The sequence below is a fragment of the Lynx rufus genome, unplaced genomic scaffold (genome assembly GCF_022079265.1).
Source record: "Lynx rufus isolate CCGP_SWC_20201006 ecotype Redwood Valley unplaced genomic scaffold, mLynRuf1.p SCAF_8, whole genome shotgun sequence".
Taxonomy (NCBI): Eukaryota; Metazoa; Chordata; class Mammalia; order Carnivora; family Felidae; genus Lynx; species Lynx rufus.
Window position 1 is genome coordinate 81461311 of NW_025814896.1, and position 27130 is coordinate 81488440.

The 27130-nt window shown below is 35.9% G+C and overlaps 1 protein-coding gene across 1 annotated transcript in view; it reads right to left on the minus strand.

Moving 5' to 3' along the window:
- The window catches only part of WDPCP (WD repeat containing planar cell polarity effector), a 358303-nt gene that overhangs the window by 146112 nt on the left and 185061 nt on the right, over positions 1–27130 (minus strand). Inside the window, exon 13 of the mRNA XM_047069187.1 lies at positions 16124–16187. Coding sequence (XP_046925143.1) covers positions 16124–16187 — 64 coding nt within the window. The remainder of the gene's footprint in view (positions 1–16123; positions 16188–27130) is intronic.

Sequence of the window (27130 nt, forward strand, 5' to 3'; positions counted from 1 at the left end):
AGAGTGCAAATTGGTGTAGGGACTATGGAAAACAGTTTGGAGGTTCCTCAAAAAGTTGAAAAAGAATTACCATATGATCCAGTAATTCTCCCACCAGGTTTTAAACCAAAGAAAAAGAAAGCACTAATTCAAAAAGACTTATGCACCCCTATATTTACTGCATTATTTACAATAGCCAAGATACAGGAACAACCCTAGTGTGAATAAATGGATAAAGAAGATGTGGTATGTGTGTGTGTGTATGTATATATATATATATATATATATATATATATATATATATATACACATATATATGTAATGGAGCCATAAAAAATGAAATCTTGCCATTTGGGACAACATGGATATAGCTAGAGGGTACAATATTAAGTGAAATAAGGCAGACATTGAAAGACAAATACCAAATGATTTCACTCACGTGGACTTTAAAAAACAAAATAAACAGGGAAAAAAGAAAAAAAAAACACAGAGAACAAACTGGTAATTGCTGGGGAGGGGGAGGAGGAGGTGAAATAGATAAAGGGGATTAAAAGTACACCTATCCTGATGAGCAGAGAATAATGCATAGAATTGTTGAAACTAATAAAACACCCTATGTTAATTACACTTCAGTTAAAATAAAAAGAGGGGCACCTGGGTGGCTCAGTCGGTTAAGTGTCTCATGCTCGGTTTCAGCTCAGGTCATGATCTCAGTTTCATGAGTCTGAGCCCCACATCAGACTCTGCACTGACGGTGCAGAGCCTGCTTGGGATATTCTCTTTCTCTCTCTCTCTCTCTCTCTCTCCCTCCCTCCCTCTCTCTCTCTCTGTCTCTCTCTCTCTGCCCCTCCCCTATTCACACTGTCTCTGTCTCTCTCAAAATAAATAAACTTAAAAAATTTAAAAAAACATAAAATGATTTTTAAAAATAAAGAAAAAGAAGGATGCTGTCAAAATTTGAGTGACATGTTATATTGTAGCAGCACAACCTTTTTGTGGTCTGTTTAACCTTTATTACATATATATTACGATTTTTGAATATGGTCTCTAAGAGAGCATTTAGAAATATGCATTTAGAGATGGCATTTGCGGGGCGCCTGGGTGGCGCAGTCGGTTAAGCGTCCGACTTCAGCCAGGTCACGATCTCGTGGTCCGTGAGTTCGAGCCCCGCATCAGGCTCTGGGCTGATGGCTCAGAGCCTGGAGCCTGCTTCCGATTCTGTGTCTCCCTCTCTCTCTGCCCCTCCCCCGTTCATGCTCTGTCTCTCTCTGTCCCAAAAATAAAAACGTTGAAAAAAAAAAAATTTAGAGATGGCATTTGCTGAGATAAGCTTGGAGGGTTTGATATGATCACTTGTGATTGATTTTGTCAGTTTATAATGTGTATTCTGTTTATTAAATATATCAGTAGCTCAAATTTTCTAATTAATGTTATTCAAGTCCTCAAGATCCTCACTGTTTATTTCCTTCATTGTATATCGTTTTCTGAGAAGTATGTGTTAATATCCTGCAATTTCTGGATTTTGCATTTTTTCCTTGAAGATTTTTCTTTAAAAAAATAATCTGGAGCCCCGTACTTAAATGAATAGTGCTATATCTACTTGATGCATTACTTCTCTTATCAACTATATAATTATGAAGGATCCCTTTGTATTAGTTGTCTATTGCTGCATAACAAACCCCCCAAAATTAGCAGCTTAAAACGATAAACAGTGATTCACAATTTCTGAGGGTCAGGAATATAGGACAACTTAACTGTGATTCTGACTCAGGGTCTCTCGTCAGTTTGCAGTCAAGATGCTGACCAGAGCTGCAGTCATCTGAAAGTTTGGGGATGAAGGACCTACTTCTAGGTGGCTCATTGACATGGATTTTGGCTGGAGGCTGTTCACAAGATACATCAGTACCTCCCTCTTAATAGGGTTGCCTGAATACCCTACTGACGTGGCAACTGACTTCCTGCAGAGCAAGTGTTCAGAGACATAGGGATCAAAAAGGAAGCCACAACACATTACACTACTTAGTTTCAGAAGTTATAACTTAAGTGAGATGAGAGGGGATGAGAAGGTAAGGAACCAGCTTTTGAAAAGAGAAATATCAAAGGATTTCAGGACATATTTTTAATGTACCTCACTTTTCTTTCTCCTATTCAATTTTTTAAAGCACAGATATTTTGTCTGGTACTTGGTTTGGGCAGCATTTATTTGTGTATCTTTTTCCATTTGAACTTTCCCAAGTTATTTCAGGTTTGGAGGCGTTTTTTATGTGCAACCTATATCTGAATATTTAAAAAATCCAATCTTACAGTCTCTGATTTTCAATAGGTGAATTTAATTCACTCACCTTATAACTACTGATTAGACATTCTTAACAGCTTATTTTGTATTTTCTATTTACTATTACTAGTTACTATTACTATACTATTTAGTGATTACCTTTTGATTATTTCCTATTTGCTTTTTAATAATTTATCATTTTCTTTCTTGTACTTTTCCTATTTACTGGTACTGAAGTTACACTGTTTATATCACTCTGATAGGGCTACCATAACAAAATACCATGCGGTGGGTGCTTTCAAAAACAGCAATGTATCTTCTCACAATTCTGGAGGCTAAAATTCCAGGATCAAGGTGTTGACAGGTTCGGTTCTCCTGAGGCCACTGTCCTTGGCTCGCAGATAGCCACCGTCTTGCTGTAAACTCTCATGGCCGTTCCTCTGTGCACATCCATCTCCAGTGACTCTCCCTCTTTTGATAGACACCGTCATACTGCATTAGGGTTATAACTTTAACCTGTCTCCAAATAGTCACACTGGGGGTTAGAGCTTCAATATATGAATTTCGGAAGGCATGGGGACACAATTTAGTCCATAACACCATCTATTCCTGTTTTTCTTGTGTATATTCGTAAATTCTTAACATTACAAATTACTTTTCTAACAATAGCTGGGGTAATTAATATCTATTTATTTTGATTTTTCTCTGCTCAGGCACCCTCCTGCACCCCTGATTATTCACTCTTGCTAGCCCAGGAGAATTTTTCCCATTCCTAGTATCTCCTTCCAAAGGGCATGGAGAACTTTGGGTGCTTTTTCCAACTCGGGGAGCAGTCTTCTTCTCTGGACATTTAAGTTTCTGCTTTCTTTTTCAATCTGATTTTGTCTGTTTTACAGCTTTCAGTAGGTTCCTTACAGCTTCTGGTACATCATGTATTCTTTTTTTTTTTAATTTTTTTTAATATTTATTTCTGAGACAGAGAGAGACAGAGCATGAGTGGGGGAGGGGCAGAGATAGAGGGAGACACAGAATCAGAAGCAGGCTCTGGGCTCCGAGCTGTCAGCACAGAGCCCGACGCGGGGCTCGAACTCGCAAACCGTGAGATCATGACCTGAGCCAAAGTCAGTCACTCAACTGACTGAGCTACCCAGGCGCAGTATTCTTGTTTTGAATTCCAGTTACAAATTTTAAACACAGACACACACATATCCCATGATTTCTAGAGATTTGGCACAGGAGGGAGAGGTTGATGTATATGCATTCAATCCAGTGTCTTAAAACAGAAGAGGTATGTTTCATTTAGAAGTTAATTTTTAAGAGTGAAGACTTCTGACTGGGAAAATTTGAAATTGGAAGTCCAAATAGATAAGTTTGAGTCAAGAGAAGCCAGAGACATCTATAGTGCTAATATTTAAAACTACAATTATATTGTATGTAATAAATGGTAATTCTTGTTTCAGAAGTTAGCAGGTATAAAACTTCTCTATATAAAAACAGTGCCAAAGTAGCAATTTTATGTCAACTTGATCACCAAGCAAGTGCCTAGGAGTGGCAGATGTAAGCCACACTACAGAAATCATGCCAATGAAAGACAAACTACCCAATAGTGTCATGCCAAGGGAAGGCACAGATGGCTGGAGAGCAGCAGCTATAGGTCTTTTTATAGCATTATCAAATGGCACACACTTGACATTCCAACTGGTCCTGTGCCAATGGCCAAGGTAATTAGGGATGCCAACATGAGAATGTTCAGAAGGCAAACTCATCTTCATGCCATCCAACATGGGACCAGAGAAGCAATCTTGGGTGGCAAATGAGTAGTTTTATGCCACAGTAATAATTAGGTTGGAGAGGTTACCTGATTTCTCAAAAGCAGAATAAGATCCCAAAGACACAAAATTAAAAGCAGCATTTCTGTGACCAACAAAAACAGACTCCCAAACTGCACAGCTTCTACCTAGAAACAACATGGACAAAAAGAGTCTAGAGCCATGACAGTACAATTTTTTTCTCTTTAAAAAAATTTTCAGCAATCTCAGTACAGAAAAGTTTCAAATACAGTACAAAGATTTTTCTTTCTGAATCATTTGAGAGGAAGTTGCCAACACACTCTTCAACACTTTAATGTTTATTTCCTACTGAGGACATTCTCCTACCTACACAATCAAATCATCAAAATCATAAGGTTAGCATTGATAACATTATTCCAGCTTAATCACTGAAATTGCACCAACTGTTCCAGTAATGTTCTTCATATAACAAAGATCAATTTCTTAATGAATTTATTAGGTCTCTTTAGATTCCTTCAGTATAAATTAGTTCTTCAGTCTTCTTTTCATTCATATGAACTTGGCATTTTTTTTTGAATAGTATAGGTTAGTTATTATAATGTCCCTCAATTTGAGTTCACTTGATGTTTCCTCAGGATTAGATGCCAGTTATATACTTTTTTTTGCAGAAATACCACAGAAAGGCTGTTGTGTTCTTATTGAGTATATATGGTAGTTTATTTTGATTTCTTCCATTACTAATAATACCATTTTGATCACTTATTAACATGGTATCTACCAGCCTTCTCCACTGTGAAGTTATTTTTTCCTTTTGTAAATAACACTTACTTTGTGAAGAAATATTTTTTTGAGACAATGCAAATACCCTGTATCTCAGGAAACTTTCTCTCACGGTTATAGCATCCATTAATTATTCTTGCCTTACTCTATTATTAATATGATGTCTTCCAAATTGTGATTTTTCTCATTCTGTCATTCCTTTTACATTTATTAGTTGGATTTATTCACTTTTGTACTTATTGTATCAGTATAGACTCATGGCAATTTATTTTATACAACTTATAATCATCCCACATATTTTGATAAAATTCAATTCAAAAAATTATTTCCTAAATTCTCATATTTCTTCTTTGACCCATGAGACATTTAGAGAAGTACTGTTTAATGTGCAAATAGTGGGAGCTTTGTTGAGAATATGAAAGTTATTGAATTGTAATTTAATTCCTTTGGTGTTGTATTTCACTCTTCCAAAGTGTACTGTGCTTTCTTTTATATACCAGCATATAATCTATGTTTAGTGACTATTTCATGTGCTTTAAAAGGAAAGTACATTCTAAAGTTGTTGAATATAGGTTCAAAAAATGTCAGGTCAAGTTGGTGGATAGGTTCATATATTCTGTATCCTTATGCATTTATGTACTACTTGTCCTACAAATTACTACATTTGTCTACTTTTCTTTTTTGGTTGTTATCTTTTGCTTCATATATTTGAATATTTATTTTGAGAGAGAGAGCGTGCATGCACACGAGTAGGGGAGGCAAAGACAGAGAGGGGGACAGAGGATTCCAAGCGGGCTCTGTGCTGACAACAGACAGCCAAATGCAGGGCTGGAACTCCTGAACCAGGAGACCATGACCTGAGCCGAAGTCAGACACTTAACCAACTGAGCCACCCAGGCTTCTTCATATATTTGAAACTCACTTATTTTGTATATAAACATTTAGAATGATGTCTTTCTGTTGAACTTTTATCATCAGGAATATGTCTCTTTAGGTTTTCTAATACTTCTTTTGTTCTGGGTCTCCTTTGGTACTTAATGTTAGAGTGTTACATCTTTTTAAATGTATTTGTGTCATAGTAACTGAAGTGTTCTCTTATTCAGAATATAATCAGGTTTTGTTTTTTATCCTGTCTGACAAAAATCAGACTTAAAAAATATTCAATCTGTATTTTAACTGGAGTATCTTATTAATTTGAATTCAATATAATTATAAATGTTTAGGTTTAAGTATACCATCTTGCTGTTTGTCTTCTATTTTCCTTCCTGGCCTGCCCTCTTTGGGGTTGACTATTTTTAAAGGTTTTGTTTGTTTGTTTGTTTGTTTTTAATTTCCTCTATTGACTTTCTTTAAAGCTGCATATCTATTTAAATTTTTGAGAAAATCCTCCAGGCACTACAATATACTTAGCACAGTATAAGTGTTAAGCTAGTGTTAACTTAGCACAGTTTACTTAGAATTAATATTGTACCACTTCAGGCAAAAGGTATAAACATTACAATGGTATGATTCCATTTTACCACCTGTCATGATATGATGTTACTGTCATTCATTTCACATCTACATGTTATAAATACCACAATGCATTATTATTTTGCTTTGGACAATTATCTTTTAAAGAAATTTTTACATGAGGAAAAAATACTTTTACAACTAATCCATATTTACCATTGCCAGAGCTCTTCATTCTTTTATGTAGATCCATGTTTCCATCTGATATTATATTTGTTGTGCCAGAAGAACTTCCTTTACCTTTCCTTGTACTGCAGGTCTCCTGAGTTGGTGCTGAGTTGTCTCAGTTTTCATTTATTCAAAAGTGTCTTTATTTTACCAACATTTTAAGGTAATTTTCACTGGATATAAAATTTTGTATTGTGTTATTTTTTCAGTTCATTGAAGATGTTGCTACATTATCTTTTGGCATTATTTTTTCTGATGAGAAGTAAGCTATAATTCACATTAGTTGGTCCTTCTAAGTCTTTTTTGTTGTTGTTGAGTTTTTTAAAAGATTTTTATCTTAATCACTGATTTTCAGTAGTTTGGGTATGCTATGCCAAGATGTAGTGTGCCTGAGTATTGCTTTGTTTATTTGGAGTTCACTGAGCTTCGATCCATAGACTAATGTTTTCCAGCAATGACATGTATTTTAGACCACTGGATTTGGGTTTCACAAGTTACTCAGCCTTTGTTAATTTTTGTATTTTTCCTTCTTTTTATTAATACTGGATGATTTCCATTTCTCTGTCTTGATGACTTTCTATGGATCCTTTATTATACTGTCCAATCTTTTGCTAAGCCTACCCAGGGAGTTTTTCACTTCAGGTCTCACATTTTTCAGTTCTAGAATTTCTTTTGCCCCCTTTAAAAAACAGTTTCCTTGTCTCTCTTGAGAATCCATATATATTCAATCATTATATTCATCTCTTCCTTTAAAATACTTAAACATATTTATAACAGCTGCTCCAAAGTTTTTTCTGCCCCTTTCAACATCTGGGTCCTCTCAGGTCTGTTACCATTAGCTCCTTTTTCTCTTCATTATTTATACATCACATTTTCCTGCTTCTTTAACCACCTAATGATGTGTTATTGTGTGCTGTAAATCACATTATAAGTAGTTTGGGTAATGCTTTCTTTAAAGGATGTTGATTTTTGTACTAGCAGGGTATCAAATTAGTGGTGAATTCTTTTGATTCTGTCAAGTTAGGTTTTGTGATTTTTAAAGGCAGATCTGGTTTTGTACACAGTCCTGGAATAAGTTCTTCATCTTCAAGCATAGCATTTCTAGAGTTTCATAAAAATGCCCAGTGAGGTTGCTTCACTTTGAGCCAGAATTCCAGCACCTCTCACCATTACAAAGGCTCTCCGTTTAGCTCTCAGTCTCACAGCAGTGACTCTTTGGTAGGCCTTATATATACTTGCTGCTTAGCCTTCCATCAAGGACCCAAGTAACCACCTTGTAGACTTCTGGGTCCCCACTCTTCACATAGATTTTCCCATTCTGGTATCCTGCCCCATAAATTCTATATCATTTATCATCTCTGAATTCTGAACTCTTATCCCTGGCTCTTCATCTGAGAGACATCACTGGTCTCTGTTCTGGAAATTATATAGAGGGCCATCTGTATATTCCTCCTCTTTTAAGAATCAAAGTCCTGCAGGGCTTACTTATTGTCCAATGCCTAAAAACTGTTGTCTCATATTTTATGTAGTTTTATAGTAGTTTACAGTGGGAGCACAAGTCTGAAACCAGTTTGTCCAGTAGCTGGAAGTGGAAGATCCTCTTCCCTTACCAGTAATATTTTAAAACAGTTCTGCCAATATTGACTATATAATTATTCCCTTTTGCTTGGGTTTTGGTAGGAAACAACCTTGAACTATAGGGATCAATGAGAAGCTAGTGTTTTGTTTTTTTTAAATATTTTTAAATTACTTACCTTTGAGAGACGGATAGAGAATGAGCAGGGGAGGGGAAGAGAGAAGGAGACACACACTCCAAAGCAGGCTCCAGACTCCAAGCTGTCAGCACAGAGCCCCACACGGGGCTTGAACTCACAGACTGTTGAGATCATGACCTGAGCCGAAGTTGGATGCCTAACTGTCTGAGTCACCCAAGTACCCCTAGAAGCTAATGGTTTTTAAAAGACAAGAAATTGGGAATGGACACTTCAAAAAGTATTACACCTATCCAGTTCAAATGACAGTCTAAGATACAACTCTTTGTGTCTCCCAAGATGCAAATGGGTTCTCAAAGAGCAGACTCATAGTCCTGGAAGATCTATCAATATCATGTCTGGCATATACCACATTCCTCTCTAAGAAAACTATCACTAAATGTGTGAGTTTTTTTTTTTTTCCTGGAGACATGAATGAAAAAATAGGGAAATAGGCAATTGGTGCTATTTTTCTGTGGTCCTTTCTATATTCACTGTGCACTTCCTTTTATTACAGCCTAAGAGCTCTTAATTTAGATGAATGATATTCCAAATAAACTGGGTTCTGTGTATCATTCAGGATAGATCAGATGCCATTCTGCAATAAACAGTGTTACTGATAACTTTTGAACTTTGGTAAAGAATAAAAGGAAAAGAATAGCTTTTTGAAGTTAGTAACAGGGAGCTTTTTGAAGTCAGTAATCACTGAGCTTTGGGGAACTTCTAAATTTTTAGTTTATATAAGTAGTTTGGTATAAATGGAAACAGCATGAACTTTAGAGTCAAATACACCTTAGTTTGAATCACAATTCTCAGTTGTCCTTATAATTACTTTTAGCAACTGTAACATAGGTATAATAATTCTATTGTCTATTATGAGAATTAAATAATATAATTTATAAAGTGGTATAATGTATGTTATATATAACATATTGACATAATATATTATACCATTATATAAGGCATTATCTGGTATAACACCTTTGCAGGTGATCAAGAAAAGTTAACTCCTTTAACTTTGTGAGATGTAATGATTTTGTTACTGATAAAGCACTTGGTATGCCTTCAAGCAAGACAGACTATAAATTTAAGCTGGCATACACAAATATCTTCATTAGCAAAAGGAAAGATCTGCATTATTAATCTTATAAGATTTCTATAATTCTTCAACTTGAAGAATTGAAAATTACTTTTTTTACTTTTTTGAACATAAGTTAGAATTTTAAAAAGTTAGGTTTTTCTTTTTAGTGCTTTTACGACAATTAAACAATAAACCCTAGTATAAACAACATCTTATATAATTTCATTTGTTCCATTTGGGGCATAAAATTGATGATACGTCATGCTTTAAAGCAGAATTTGTGACATTTAAGGCTCTTAGCGATTAATAGTTCAAACATAACAGTGCACTGCAGGGGGGTTATCCAGAATTGGAAAGCAGCTAGTGCCAAGCTTAACACTTCACTCACCTTCCAAAAACATACTGCAGAACTTCTCATTCCAGTTATCCCAGATGAGAACATATCAGACTAATAGTCTTGCTGAGAACAACTAAAACAGCTGGGTAAAATAATTTTTAAAATTCTGTTTGAAGACATTGGAGAACAAGACAGTGAGTATTTGAAGGGCCAAGATTCAAGACAGAAGCAAAGCCCAGAGAGGTAAGCCTGACATTTGGTGCAGCTTTTGCTTTTCAAAGTATTTGCCAATATGTAATTGGCGGCCAAGAAGGTGAGAAACTTAACAGAAAGTAGTGTTTGAGAAGTTGAGAAACCACACTGAACATTAGGTAGAGTCAATGGGCTAAAGCTACTAAGTTATACTTCAGGGTCTGCTGAACAGACAAGGCTTCTAACTGGGACTCCTGAAGGGCTACACTCTTGATGTTCAGTATAAAGTAGAAATAAATTGGCTCTTAGACTGAAACTCATGTTCAAACAAACTCAATCCCAGAATGGAGTAAGGTATCTTTTAACCTTTACCCTAACTAACTTCTAGAAGCAAAAGTAAATTCTTTCTGGAGGAAAACAACATCATACACAGCCTCAAATTATCACTACATTTTAAAAATGCTATGGTTTAAAAAAAAAAAGGCAGAGAGTTAAAACCAAATGACCCCCAAACAAGAACAGAAAGACAGAAAGATTCACCATAAGGATAGGAATCAAAAGAAAAAATTAGAGGAAAAATGTAATTAATAAGCTAATAGAAGGGAAAAAATGGAATAATAGAGTTAACATAAAAAAGGGCAAGGTTGGTTAGGTAAAAGGACATAGAATAGGTGGGAGAAACAGAAAAGAAAGTGGGTAGGTCAAACACAATTATATTATTTATAATCCAATTAAATAATGTAATTAAAAGGTGACCCCTGATTAAAAATATACAACTATTTATTGCTTATAAGAGATGCAACTCAAAATATAAAGAAACATGGATATAAAAGATTTGAAGCAAATACAAACCAAAATAAAACTGGTGTAGGTATACTTTGAGATGAAGTAGGTTTTAAGGCAAGAAGCATTACTAGAAAATAGAAGAATGTTTCATAATGTTAAAGGCTCAATATATCAAGAAAATACAACAGTTCTTAAAAGAACTGAAAAACATGATTAACACACTTGATTTTATATAGAACACTGCATTCAACAACTGTAAACTATAGGCTACACATTTTTTTTCAGTGCACATGCAAATTTTACCATTGACCATATAATGAGCCATAAGGGAATTTCAACTAATTTCAAAGGGTTGATGTAATACAGAATAGGTTAAGGTGTGTGTGTGTGTGTGTGTGTGTGTGTGTGTGTGTGTCTGTCTAGAAAATGTTTTATTATTTGAAATTAGGAAATGTAAGAAACCTAGGACAAAGAATTCATAAATGTTTAGAAATACTTTGAGCTGAATGATAACGAAAAACAGACACATAAAATTGTCAGAATACAATCAAGGCCATCATTGAATGGAGATTATACCCTTGAATGCATACATTAGGATACAGTAGCTAAAAAATCCATGACTTAAGCATCTATCACAGGTTAGAGTAAGAACAACATATTTAAACAAACTTGGAAGACTTACATTATTGGATATAAATACTTATAAAGTAATTAAAGAAGTTTAGTACTGGAGCAAGGACAGAATCTAGTAATATACCTACACATATAGGGCACTTGATTGGCTTATTCTGATTGAATTATAGTTGACATGCAGTATTCTATTATTTGCTGGTGTACAACATAGTGGTTCAACAAATCTATACATTATGTAATGCTTACTACATACAATAAGTGTAGTTGCCATCTGTCAACATACCAATTTATTACATTATCTACTATATTCCCTATGCTGCACTTTTCATCTCCCTAACTTATAACTAAAAATTTTTAGTTCTTAATCCCCTTCACCTATTTCACCCATCCCCCTATACCCCTCTATTTTGACAACCACCAGTTTGTTCTCTGTATTTATGAGCCTGTTTCTGTTTCTTTTGGTGTTTATTTGTCCATTTGTTTTTACTTGTAGCTTCCACATATAGGTGAAAATACACAGTGTTTGTTTTTTTCTGTCTGACTTATTTCACGTAGCATAATATCCTCTAGGTCCATCCATGTTGTCACAAATGGCAAGATTTCATTCTTTTTTATGGCTATTATTCCATTCTGTGTGTGTGTGTGTGTGTGTGTGTGTGTGTGTGTGTGTGTGTATATATATATATATATATATATATAACATCTTTATCCATTCATCTATGGATGGGCATTTGGGTTGCTTCCACACCTTGGCTATTGTAGATAATGTTGCAATAAACAGGGGTGCATGTGTCTTTTCCAAATAGTGTTTTCATTGTCTTTGGGTAAATACCCAGTAGCAGAATTACTGGATTATATGGTATTTCCATTTTTATTTTTTTGAGATATCTGCATACTGTTATCTATAGTGAACAATTTACATTCCCACCAACATTCTCCACATCCTTGCCACCACTTGTTATTTCCTGTCTCTTTGATACTAACCATTCTGACTGGTGTGAGGTTATATCTCATTATGGTTTTGATGTGCATTTCGGTGGGAACCTCATTTATGACAAAGGTGACCCTGTAAAGCATCAAAGTACAATTTTGTCAATCAATGGTCACAGGTCAACTGGATATACATATGACGGAAGTTAATTTTGCGCCATATCCTCTAAAAAAATCAACAGAGGTGGATTGTAGGTTTAAATGTTAACATTAAAATAATACAAATTCTGGAAGATAATAAGGAGAATTTTGGAGGTACTTGGCTGGCTCAGTCAGCAGAGCATGCAACTCTTGATCTGGGGGGTGTGAGTTCAAGCCCATATTGGGTATAGAAATTACTTAAAAACAAAATCTTTAGAAAAAAGAAGAAGAATTTTCAAGACCTTGAAAATTTCAAGACCTTGAAGATTTTTAAAACAAGGCACAAAGAGCACTAACCAGCCCCTAGCAACCACCACTTTACTCTCTATTTCTATGAAACCAGTTTTTATTTACTTTTTAAGATTCCATATATAACTGACACCAGACAGTATTTGTCTTTCTCTTATTTTCCTTAGCATAAAGCCCTCCAGGTTGGTCAATGGTATAGCAAATGGCAAGATTTCCTTCATCTGTCAATGGACACCTAGGTTATTTCCACATCTTGGCTATCTGAATAATGCTGCTGCACACATGGGTACAGATACTTCTTCGAGATACTGGTTTTGTTTCCTTTGGGTATCCACCCAGAAGTGGGATTTCTGGGTTATGTGGCAGTTTTATTTTTAATTTTTTAAGGAGCCTCCATATTGTTTTCCATAGTGGCTGCACCAGTTTACACTCACACCAACAGTGAACAAGCGTTCCCGTTTCTCCACATCTCTGCCAACTTTTGTAATCTCTTTTTTGATAAAAGACATCCTAACAGGTGTGAGGTATTATCTCAATGTGGTTTTGATTTGCATTTCCCTGATGATTAGTGATGTTGAGTACCTTTTCATGTACCTGTTGGCCATCTGTATGTCCTCTTTGGAAAAATGTCTTTTCAGATCCTTTGCTCATGCTTTAATTGAATTGTTTGATTTTTTTGCTCTTGAGTTGTAGAAGTTGTAATATATTTTGGATATTAACCCCTTATCAAATATATGATTTACAAATATTTTTTCCCATTTGTAGATTGCCTTTTTGGGTTTTTTTGACTATTTCTTTTCCTGTGCAGACACTTTTTGGTTTGACATAGTGTCACTTATTTTAGCTTTTGTGGCCTATGCTTTTATTGTCTTTTATCAAAAAACAACAACAAAAACAAATAAACAAACAAAAAAACCCACAAAAAAAAAAACCCCACACTGCCAAGACCAATGTCAAAGAGCTTTTTCTCAATGTTTTCTTCTAGGACTTTATGGTTATAGGTCTTACATTTAAGTCTTCAATTCATTTTTAGTTTTTCTGAGGCATGTAAGATAGGAGTCCAGGTTCATTATTTTGCATGCGGATATCCAATTTTCCTACCACCACTTATTGAATTTATCCAAGGGATACAGGAATCAGGGATGCTGATTCATAGGGGCACATGTACCCCAATGTTTATAGCAGCACTTTCAATAATAGCCAAATTATGGAAAGAGCCTAAATGCCCATCAACTGATAAATAGATAAAAAGATGTGGTTTATATATACAATGGAATACTACTTGGCAATGAGAAAGAATGAAATCATGCCATTTGCAGCAAGGTGAATAGAACTGGAAGGTATTATGCTGAGTGATACAAGTCAGAGAAGAACAGATATCGTATGTTTTCACTCATATGTGGATCTTGAGAAACTTAATAGAAGACCATAGGGGAAGGGAAGGGGAAAAAATAGTTACAAACAGAGAGGAGGGAGGCAAACCATAAGAGACTCTTAAATACAGAGAACAAACTGAGGGTGGATGGAGGGGTAGGGGAGAGGGGAAAGTGGGTGATGGGCATTGAGGAGGGCACTTGTTGGGATGAGCGCTGTGTGTTGTGTGTAAGCAATGAACCATGGGAGTCTACTCCAAAAACCAAGAGCACACTTTACACACTGTATGTTAGCCAATTTGACAATAAATTATATTAAAGAAAGAAAAAAAAAGGAAAGAAAAAACTAACTTGTCCCCATTGTGTATTCTTGGTCAAAGACTAGTTGACCATATATGCATGGGTTCATTTCTGGGCTCTTTATTCTGTTCCATTGGTCTGTGTGCCTGTTTTTATGCCAGTTATCACATATAAAATGGAATACAACGTAAACATTAAAGAAATGACATACACTTATGTTTACTGATATGGAAAACTATGTCATATTGTTGAAAGAAAAAAATCAAGTTATAAACAAAAAGTATAGGGAATGAATATATTCACAGAGAGGTATTTTAAAGGATGTCCATTGGTTTTTTAGTTTTATTCTCTTTATTGTATTGTTTACTTTCTATTATAGTATTATTTATTCTTATAACCAAAATATTTTATTTTAATCTAAGGTCTTGCTGAATCATATTGCTTTTGCTTACAAAATATCCTCTCTTTTACATTCATATAATTCAAGCCCTGTTTCAGGTATTCATTATTTTTTACATGGCTATGTAATAACAATAGTTGCTCTAATAACACATAATATCTGTATATTACTTACCAGTTTACAAAGTACTTTCAATACATTATCCCCACTAAGACTCAAAAACAACCTTATGAATAAAGAAATATGAAGAAAATCTACCTTTACTGAGGTGAATACTGGTAAAGGTGAGAAAGTAGAGATAGATAGTGGGGTCAAAAAATCTAAAAAGTGTTGTTATTTCTGACACTGTGATGTCTACATGTAGAGATATTGGCCAAATAAAACCTTCTCTCAATATATGAATATGTCTATTCAATTTGACAAAACAAAATACAGATGATAAATAATAACTTTTTGAATTAGAGATTTCTTCACGATTAATGAAAGCACAATTTAACTGAATGATGCAAAGTTAGAATTTAAACAACAAACTCATTCCAAAGACAAGTGACCTAATGTCATGAAGCCATTTTAATATCTAAAGCATCAAAGCTTAAACTACAGAAATGTCTTCATTGTGCAGAAGATTCAGGTAAAAGAGCCTTCCAGAATTTTTTTTTGTTTCGTTTTCAAGAAGCTTTTACTTTATTGGTTTCCTTGACAACAATGAATTTTCTGTGGAGCAGAATATGCTAGGAAACCAGGAAAGGAACACCACCTCATCTGACCTCACTGTGACATTGTGGTAAAAGATCTTGGGAGAACCTGATACAGAGCACAAGGATCTGTAAGAAACTGGCCAATTTTACTGCTGTTAGCTAATAAATGGGAGGACTAAAGTGTATATGAATTTATAACTTCTTGGATGTGTTTTGCACTGTGGTTACTTTAAAAATATAAGTGAGAACATTCATAATTTGTTACTTTACACTAAAATCTAAGGGACAAACTTGAGCACATTCAAAATCTATGGTACATATTTTGCCCTATGTCCTGGCTTCTGTAGCTGTACTTTAGAGAATGGATTAAAAGGACACGCCTATTAGATAGAAAGGTGTCATCCCCTCACATCAAGGTACACGAAGAGAAAAGTTCAAGAATTATAAATTCTTAGAAAACATAAAAAATCCTTTGGGCCCCAGCAAGGAAAATGTCAACGAGTCAAAAGAGACTAGATGGCTATTGACCAGTTTCATGAAGGCAAAGCTGCAAGCCAAGAAGGAATAATGCTTTCTCACCATGTGTCTAAGGCACAAATGACACTAATCCTTTTTAATGGTCACAAAAGCTGACAACTTACTCAGCCTTAGAACTGAAGGCACAAAATCATCTCTGGGAATGACTCACCATAAACAGGTCACGAGCACCAATGTCAACAGCTAACAGAAATGCCTTTTCAAATCTCTGGTACCTATAATGAAGAAAAGAAATGTATATGTTAGTTATGAACAAAACCATAAAAGAAGAGAGCTGCTTGTTTAATGTATTTATGTGTTACTGTTTTTTGTTCTTCTGATGGGAAAAATATTTTCAAACAGTAGGGAATTTGCCTGCTGGGATTTTCTGTATGTGAAATGTTACTGCACTTAGAAGGGCCTTAGTCAAAGAGCCTGCAGAGGCCTTCAATGCAATTTGCAAGGATAAGCATAACCCAGAGAAGGTGCTGTTGAATGTAGGGAAATAATTGCTTAGGAAAAAGTCTCTCATAATTTTTAACTTTATTATGTTTTGTAAGAGAAAAGTATGGGAATATGTAGAATATAGCAAGATAACAGTAATTACCAAACCGAATAATTATACTTTTGTGTTTCATAGGTAAAAGTTGAGAAGCCATACGCTGTATTATTACAAAAGTCATATTTGTGAGTTTTGGAAAATATACACCCTAGGTTGTTCGAAAATGACAGTAGAAATGGTTTCTAAATATTTTAACGTATTTTCTAAGTATGTTTTTTTTAATGCTTATTTATTTTTGATACAGAGACAGAGAGACAGAGGGAGAGAGGGAAGGAGGGAGGGAGGAAGCTGGGGAGGGGCATACAGAGGAGACAGAAGATCTGAAGTGGACTCCACACTGACAGCAGAGAGCCTGACAAAGAGCTCAAACCCACAAACCGTGAGATCATAACCTGAGCCAAACTTGGATGCTTTACTAATTGATTGAGCCACCTAGGCGCCCCTTTTCTAAGTATTCTTAAGTATTTTCTAAATACTTCAAACATGACTTTTCTACTCTTTTTACACAATATACACTTTTCCTAAAGTATAACTTTGATAATTATTTTTTTATAATGTTTATTCATTTTTGAGAGAGAGAGAGTGAGAGAGCACAAGCGGGGTAGGGGCAGAGAGAGATGGAGACACAGAATTCAAAGCAGGCTCCAGGCATTGAGCTGTCAGCACAGAGCCTGACACGAGGCTCGAACCCATGAACTGTGATATCATGACCTGAGTCGAAGCTGGGCGCTTAACCGAGTGAGCCACGCAGGTGCCCCTGATAATTCTTTTTAGTGAAAGTTTAATTTTAGCCCAAGATATATGAAAACTGCAGTTTAAATTAATTACCTTCACAGGAAAGTTGAAGCTCCTGAAAGCAAAGCATGTTATGATCACATACTTTGCACAGAGTTTTAGAAGGAAAGGTCTTTTTTTTTTTTTGGTTTGAATGCTGAGATTTACATAGATATAATTGTGAGAATTTCTGACTCCAGAAACAAGCAGGTAAATAACCAGGTTGTACTCTGTTCTCTATTTTATATTGTGAAATATGACAGTATAAAATATAAAGATTTCAATTGCAACACATCAGAAATATGGAATATTAACAGATTACATAAATTTTATCAGTAAAATAGCTAAAATAATTTAAGTCCTAACAAAAAATTAATGACTCTTATTGCCAATCTCCTCCTTCACCCTTCTTACTAACCTCTCCAGTATTTGCCTGAATCCCTTTAACTATGGAAGATCAGAAGGCAGTTGTATTTCTTTTGTTCCAGGCAGTTTACTGATTCCTTGTGTATTCAGTGGAGGTGGGATGTAATGAGAAACAGAGGACTGTAGCAAATTGTACAACTTGTTCATACATTCACTGCTATTTTACATTTGATCCCACTACACTGAAACTTTTCTGTCAATAGTAATCTTCCAGCTTCTAATGATGAAATGTAAGATAAGTTCTCATCTTGTGTGCCCTTTTGGCCACATCTGACCCCACAAATTTCCCCTCCTTGAAACTCCCTTTTTCCTTGCATTTGGAGATGCCATACTTTGTTTTCTCATTTCTGACATTTCATTTTCTTAGTCTCCTTTCCCAGTTTGTTCTATGCCTACTCCATAAAGTTGGTGTTCTATGGTCCTCTTATTTATACTAACTACTCTAGTCTCCCCAGTAACCTTACCCACTTCATGACATTGATAATTACATCAATAACTCATGAATCCCTAGGTTCCCTTTCTTTCCTGAGCTCCAAACTTTTATTTCCAGGTACTTTAAATTTAAAGTGTCTAACATATCCATCAATACATCAATTTGGCAACCATACATATGATAAATTAAAATTGGAGAAAGTGAAATTAAGAGGGACAAGATAGGATGTATTGTTCTTTCTAGGTGAGAGATAATGATGAGCACTATGATAAAATGAAGGATTGGCTTTGGAATTGGGCAGAATGGTCAACCAGAAATACCAAAGGCAACTCCCAACTAGACTGCCTATAAAATATACATTAAAGTACATCACAGAACTCTAAAAAAAATAAGAAAATCTCTCTAAGAGTACAATAGTCTCAATCAAAATATAGCCAACCAAATGAAATCCCTTTATTAAAACTAGAGTAAAGATCCCTGAGCAGAGAGCAAATACTGGGGGAGAGGGAGAGGCAGAACTACCCTAAGGGCCATCACACTCAAGAGACTGAGCTCTGAACAAGTGTCAAGGTAACGGTGCTAAGCCCAAGACTTCTGATTAAGCCAAGGGCTAAAATGTTCCCAGGATATTAGTGTCCCTAACTTTGGCATAAAGAATAAAAAAAAAAAATTCATGTCTTGCTTAAAGCTTTTTCTTTAAGTAGACTCTACACCCAATGTGGGACTCAAAGACACAACCCTAAGACTGAGAGTCACATGCTCCAACAACTGAGATAGCCAGGCACCCCTAGATTAAAGCATTTTTTATAGAAATCCCCAGGCTTATCATAAATTAAAATAAAACAAGTATGAGCTCGTGATCAAAAATCACCAAATGCACAAGAAAACAAGCTAGTATGATGGAAAATAATTTCACAGATTATTTTTTCTTATGGTATGCTATAGTTCATACATGCTTCCTTTACTATTTTTCATTCTTTTTTCTTTGCTCTCCTTTGGGTAATTTCAAAAGACTTGTCTTCTACCTCAAAGATTCTTTCACTGGCTCAATTCCATCTGCTGTTGATGCTCTCTACTTCATGTTTCATTTTATCCATTGTATTCTTCACCTCCAGAATGGTTTTTTTTTTTTAATGATTTTTGTCTCTGTAAAGTTCTCATTTTGTTCATTGTTTTCCTTATCTTATTGTCTTTGTTTTCTTGTAGCTCGTTGAGTTTCCTTAAAATGTTTAATTATTGGGTATACCACAGATCTTCATTTCTTTGGGGATATTTATTTAAAAAATATCATGTTTCTCTGGTGGTGTCATGTTTCCTTGATATTTCATGCTTCTTCAAGTCTTATGTTGCTGTTCTCTCATTTAAAGAGTAGTCACCCAATTCAGTCTTACCAACTAGTTTCAGGAATATTAGCCCTGTAGGGATTCTGAGCTGTTCTCAGACTTTTTCTATGGATAAACCTGCTCCACACTTCTTATTCTCTCTTGGGGAGGAATTCTTAAGATGTATGCCTTCTCTCTATTCTGCAACCCTAGGCCAGATGCTGAGAACCTGCTATTTGCTTTCCTAGGGCACTCCTTATGCCCAAGTTTGTGTGCTTTCTCTTAGTCCTACAGTCAGGCTATCTGTGTGTGATTAGTAGCCATTTCCAAAGTCTCCTCTTGCCACCCTGGACTCATGCATAGGATGCTGGCCATGGAGTGTGGGGGCACACATGGAGCATTTGGGGTACCTGTTGCCAGTTGTGCGGATCCATAGGCAAGGTGTCCTCATCAGTTCGTGGGTAGGCTTCTTGATAATAGTCTGTCAGTCAGTCTGGTCTGTCAGTCAGTTAGTAGCATCTGTATCCCTTTGATGCCCTCTAAGAGCAGTGACTACTGTTTTTCCAGCTGTTCTCCACCCCCTAGATATGCAGCACACTTGAGTATTCTGGATGGGATGAGAAAGAAGTAAGTCTCCGGCAGCATCCTGCACAGCTTGGGAAGCCAGGCACTTACTCAACATGCTCTCACTTTTAGCCATGGGAGAAATCATGGGCCGAGGTCTCTCTTGGCACTGAGCTGTGCCACCCTGGGAAAGGGATGACACAAGTAAAGTGAAACTGCTCCTCCTACCCTATTCAGTGGATCCAATCTCAGATTTTTCCCCCCTTTTTGCTCCAGAGGTGTGCTGGAACATCTCTGCTGGACTCCCAAACTTCCACAAAGGCACTCTTATTCATGGGTGATTGTCTAAATTGGTGTGCTGAGGAGTAAATGGTAAAAAACTTATTCTGCCATGTTGATGGTTGTATAATTTCACCTTTTATATTCAGGGCTGTGATCCACTTCAAGTATGTTTGTGTTGGCAAAAGGTAGAGGACAAGACTCATTTTCCCCCCTATATGGATCACCAGTTTATGTCGTATCATATTTGGAAAAGACCATCTAGACTACATTGAATTACTTTATCAATTTAGTAAAAAACAGTTGTAGTAAGTTTTGAAATCAGGAAGTGTGTGTTCCCTACTGTTGTTCTTTTTTAAGATTGTTTGGGCTGTTTGGGCCCCTTTGCAATTTCATATAAATTTGTGAACTGGCTTTTTCTATTTCTGAAAAAAAAAAGGCACTGGAATTTTGAATCTTTGGACTACTTTGGTTAAGTGCTGCCATCTTAACAAGAGGAAGTCTTCTAATCCACATATATGGGATGTCCACATTTATTTAAGTCTTCTTTAATTTCTTTTAGCAATATTTTTATGCTTTCAGTTTATAAAAACTTTGCCAGTGGTAGAATTATAATATAATATAATATAATATAATATAATATAATATAATATAATATATCTTTTCAATATATACATATATATATACACACACACACACTTAAGTATTATTAACATACAGTGTTATATTAGTTTCAAGTTTACAATATGATGATTCCACAATTTCATACATTACTCAATGCTCATCATGAAAAGTATACTCTTAATTCCCTTAATCTATTTCACCCATCTCCACAACCCTCTGGCAACCGCCAGTGTTTTCTCTGTACTTTTTGTCTCTTTTTTCTTTGTTAATTTGTCTTGTTTCTTAAATTCCACATGAGTGAAATCATATTTCACTGACTTATTTCACTTGGCATTATACTCTCTAAGTATATCTATGTTGTCACAAATGGCACGATCACATTCTTTTTTTTATGGCTGAGTAATATTCTATGATATATATAACATATATATCACATCTCCTTTATCCATTCATCTATTGATGGACACTTGGTTTGCTTCCATATCTTCATCATTGTAGATAATATTGCAAAAAACATAGGGGTGCATACATCTTTTTGAATTAATGTTTTCATTTTCTTTGGATAAATACCCAGTGGTGGCATTACTGAATCATATTGTAATTCTATTTTAAAATTCTTGAGGAACCTCCATACTGTTATCCATCGTGCTGCACCACACAGCACACAGGGTTCTTTTTCTTCCACATCGTCACCAGCATTTATTACTCCTTGTCTTTTTAATTCTAACCATTCTGACAGGTTTAAGGCAATAATACCTCACTATAGTCTTGATTTGCAATTCTGATAATTAGTGGTGTTGAGTATCTTTTCATATGTCTGTTAGCCCTCTGTATGCCCTCTTTGGAAAAGCATCTATTCAATTCTTCTGCCCATTTTATTCAGATTATTTGGGGCATTTTTGGTGTTGAGTTGTGTAAGTTCCTCACAAATTTTGGACATTAACCCCTTATCAGATATACCATTTGCAAATATTGTCTCTCATTCATTAGGTGGTCCTTTTGTTCTGTTGATGTTTTCCTTCACTGTGCAAAACCTTTTTTATTTTGGTGTAGTCCCAATAGTTTAATTTTGCTTTTGTTTCCTTTGCCTGAGGAGACATATGTACAAAAATGTTTTATGGTTTCAGGTTTAACATTTAGGTCTTTAATCCACTTTGAGTTTATTTTTGTGTATGGTGTTAAGAAAGTGGTCCAGTTTTCCCAGCACCATTTGTTGAAGGAACAGTCTTTTCCCCATTGTATATTCTTGTCTCCTCTGTTGTAGATAAACTGATCATATAAGCATGAGTTTATTTCTGGGATGTCTATTCTTTTCCATGGATCTATATGCCCATTTTTGTGCCAATATCATATTCTTTTGTTACTAAAGCTTTGTAGTATATCTTGAAATCTGGATTGTGATACCTCCAGCTTTGTTCTTCTTTCTCAAAATTGTTTTGGCTATTCAGGTTCTTTTGTGGTTCCATACAAATTTAAGGGTTATCTGCTCTACTTCTGTGAACAATGCCACTGGAATTTTGATACAGACTGCACTGAATGTGTACGCTGGTTTTGGTACTATGGACATTTTAACAATATTGGTTCTTCTACTCCATGTGCATAAAATATATTCCCATTTGTTTGGGCCATCTTCAGTTTCTTTCATCTGTGTTTTATAGTTTTCAGAGTACATGGCTTTCATCTCCTTGGTTAAGTTTATTCCTAGGTATTTATTCTTTATGGTGCAAATGTAAATGGGATTGTTTTCTTAATTTCCCTTTCTGCTACTTCATTATTAGTGTATAGAAATGCAACAGATTTCTGTCTGTTAATTTTGTGCCCTGTGACTTTACTGAATTCATTTATCAGTTCTAGTGGTTATTTGGTGGTCTTTAGGGTTTTCTATATATAGTGTCATGTCATCTGCAAATAGTCAAAGTTTTACTTCTTCCTTACCCATTGTATTTCATTTTATACTTTTTATTTCATTTTCTTATCTGATTGCTACAGCTAGGACTTCCAGTACAATGTTGAATAAAAGTGGTGAAAGTGGACATCCTTGTCTGGTTCCTGATGTTAGAGAAACATAAATGAAAAACCCACAGCTAACATTATAGTCAATGGTATTAAAAAAAAGTTTTTCTTCTAAGATCAAGTGTAGGATTTTTGGTTTATAGTTTTTTCCTTTGTACATTTTAAATGCCATCCCACCACTTTCTGACCTCCATGGTTTCTAATGAGAAATAAGCTGTTAATCTTACTACGGATCTTGTTTATAAGTTGCTTTCTGCTTTCCACCTTCAAGATTCTCTTCTTGGTTTTTGAATTTTGATTGTAATGTGTTTAATGTGGATCTTGTTGAGTTGATTATACTTGAATTTCATCTTGTTTCTTGGATATGTAGATTCATACCATTAGTCAAAATTTTCTTCTAAGACTCCCATAATGCATATGCTTAATGGCATCCCACAGGTCCCTCAAGTTGTTTTTATTTTCTTCATTCTGTTTTTACATCTGCTCCTCTAGCTTGATAATTTAAATTGTCCTATTTTAACATTCAATGATTCTTTCTTCTGCCTGCTCAAATCTGTTGAATCTATCTAGTGAATTTCTCATTTCAACTATTATACTCTATAGCTCAAGACATTCTATTGGATTCCTTTTTACAATTTCGATCTCTTTATTATATTCTCTATCTGGTAAGGCATTATCCTTCTTGTTTCTTTTTGTTCATTGTCCATGGTTTCCTTTAGCTTTTTGAGCTTATTTAAGATAGTTAATATAAATAAAGTCTTTGTCTAGTCATCCCAGTGCCTAGGTTTCCCCTGGGATGCTGCCAACTTTTTTTCCTTGTGAATGGGCCATAGTTCCCTGCTTCTTTGTATGCCTTTGAAAACTTTTTTTTTTTTTTTTTTGAAATTAGACATTTTGAGTATCATGATGTGATAACTCTGGAAATCAGATTCTTTCCCTCTCTAGGTTTTACTGTACTGTTGAGGGCACTACTCCATTTGTTTACTGACATTCCCAAACTATTTTTGCAAGGCCTATATTCCTTCTCATGTGTGATCACTGACATCTCTGTTTCACTATCTCAGCAGCCAGATATTTTTTAAAATCATGACAGATGACCTGATAGATTTTTTTTCAAATTGTGAAGCAACAAACAACTCTCCCAGTCTTTGTAGATTGGCTCAGAGTTAGGATACTACTTTATTGCTCAGCCAAATTACCTACATATAATTCTGTCTTAGCCTTACCTTCTTTCTTATGCAGGGCCGAAGGTCTTCCTGAGGTTTATAACTGGGGTTCTCTCAGGTCTTTCTGAGCATGCATCCAGCTTTGGGCATTTGTGTTGCACCTGTGATGCACTAGTATATGTAGTAGCCCTTCAAGGAACTTATTCTAAAATATCTTCTGCTTAGCCTTCTCTTTCCCAGGTCTGCTGGTCAATCTGCTGCTCTTCCCAGTCTCCCTCTCTTGCCTGAGTCAGCTATGCATATTATATGTCTTTAAATGCTTTTGACATATGCAAATGCTTTTGCCAGAGATGTTGTCATAGCCTGACAGAGGCAAATGAAACCAAGCTTCTGCACTGGTCCCTCTGGAAACCACACACTGGTCAAAATGCAAAATGCATAACCACAGTTTTTGAGAACAAGGTCCATCATGGCCCTCTGCACCAGCTAGGTAATACTAGGAATGCCAACCACTGTCCTCAAGGCCACTGTCACAGAGGGGTATGGGGGATGGTAGATAGGTAAACAAAAATGCAGTAATTCTTTCTTACCTATATTTAGCATTCTCTGTCTTTATTAGGCACTATTGTTTTAAGTTTTAAAAATTAGATTATAAAGTTAAAGTTAATTCTGTCAGTTTTGTTGCTTAATGATTGCTTCAGTGGAAGGACTGATTCTTGGAGCTCCCTACTCTCTGTTTTCATGTCATCTCTCCCACTTCTATTTATAAACCTCAATGTGGCACTCATGAGAATCTCTCTCTCAGATCTCCTACTGCTGGGAGTACAACTGACTGACAGCCCCAGCTGCTGCATTTTGAAATCTATCATTGTGTTTTCCTGTTAAGGCTACACTTTCCACAAGCTGCTCCTGGGCAGTGGCTGAGGGCAGTTGAGATAGTAAGGCAGTCCTGTTCCTGGGTGACACGGGATTCTTCAAATGGGCAACACTGGCTTGATGACTTCTGATAGCCTTAGAACTTTCCTTAGAATTGCTCAGAAGTATGCTTTGGTGGGTAGTGGAGGCTGTGGATGGGCAATACTTATTAAGCAGACAGTGGAACAGACTGATTACTACTAAGTTGTATTTACATCATGAGGAAGCATAATGAGAGACTGAATGCTCTTTTCTTTCCTTCTTTTTTTTTTTTTTTCCCTGAGTGCTCTTTTCAGTTAATAGCCACTTTGGTAGTTTACAGAAGTCCTTATCCTCTGCATTTGAAAAGCAGATACAGTTGACATGGGGGAGACCTAATCGTTAGAGTCAAAGAGTTCTAGAGACATTTGGATGTACTACCAAGGCAAGTTTACTTTACTAGTCAATGCCCTGTTAAGAACACCTGGGATCCTGATATCTGGGATGAGTACATCTTCCAGCACTTCCAATTGTGCTAGAAGATTCTGTAGAGACCCCTCCTCTCAAACCAACAAATATTCCCTCCCCTTAGGAAGTGCCTATGCCGCTGCCTGGCTGCCAGGCTGATAACTGGGGTTAAATCTCAGCACAATACAGCTAGGAACATGCTAGATCTGATAAACTATGAGACCATACACTTAAATAATTACAAGATTTAGCTAGCATGTGCCAGTAAGAAAAGGGGAGTTGGAATGGAAGACAGGTTAAATAAGAATTCATTACTGTGAGGAACACTCCTTCAGGATACAGAATTTAACATCCTATCAAGGACTCCATGGGGTGGGATAAACTGCCGCTGGAATGGCTCTTAAAAGCCTGAAAAAAAAAAAAACAATGGCCAAAACTCAATGAATTGGAAATGCCTGGCAATGCCAAGTAGTGCAAAAAGAAATAAAGTGGATGGTGGATGAGAGAGAGGATGAATACTATTTGCAGCCATGAGATGAATCTCAGTGACAATGGATACAGTTTATCTTACTAACTTCCCTTTTTGTCTCCAGTTTCCATGGAATAGCTATTCTCTGAACCTATGTGGAAAAATAGATCTGTACAGTGGTATTCATGAGAAGGCACATCTGAGATCTCTGACTTCAGGGTACAAAATAGACCAACAGCTTCAGATACTGTGGTCTGAAATTTATCACTGCATCTACACTGACGCTACATTCCCCAGAAGCTATACCTAGCCAATGAATGATGAAGCAGGGATTCTCAGGCAGGTCCATTCCTGGGAGACACGGACCTGTCCTTTCATTGTCCTTTGTCAGCTTTGTGGAGTCTCACTCTATGCATGTACAGCTTAGGGTTCACCTAAGTTGACTCTTAGGCAGATTTCTGGAGCTCTTTCTCTACACAGCACCTGCCTCTCTAGTACACAAACCCACAAATTCCAATTGTCTCATCTTCCCTGAACTCTGACCAATTCAACAAACTGCCTGCCATATTCTGCTTGGGTTCCCCCTCCTTGCTCTCTGATGTAGAAAGTAACCCTGTCGGAAAACCAGGAGATCATAAGATTGACCTTATTTATTTTTCACTCTCAGGGACCAGAGTCCTGCACTGTCAATCACTTCACCTCTACAAACAAATTTTAATGTCCAGTTTAATAGCTGTCTCTGGTGACAGGTCAGTCTATTACCAGTTATCATCACAGCTGACAGCAGAAGGTCTCAGAAATAGTATCTTCAGTAAATATTATAACCCCATCAACAACACCCAGGGTAACAACAATAGATCTTATTTATTTATTGAGATCTTCTCTGTACTAGTTACTATTTTAAGTACTTTCTATGTATTAACTCATGTAATCTTCACAACAACCCTATCAATTTGGTACTATTCTTATCTTTTATTTAACAAGGAGAAAACTCAAGCACAAAGAGGTTAAGTAAAAGTTGTCGTATAAAATACAGAACATCTGGGGCATATATATATATGGAGAGAGAGAGAGAGCATGAGATGAGAAAGAGAGGTGCCAAGAGAGGGAGAGAGAGAATCCCAAGCAGCCTCCACACTGCCAGTGCAGAGCCCGATGTGGGGCTCAAACTCACAACTGTTGAGA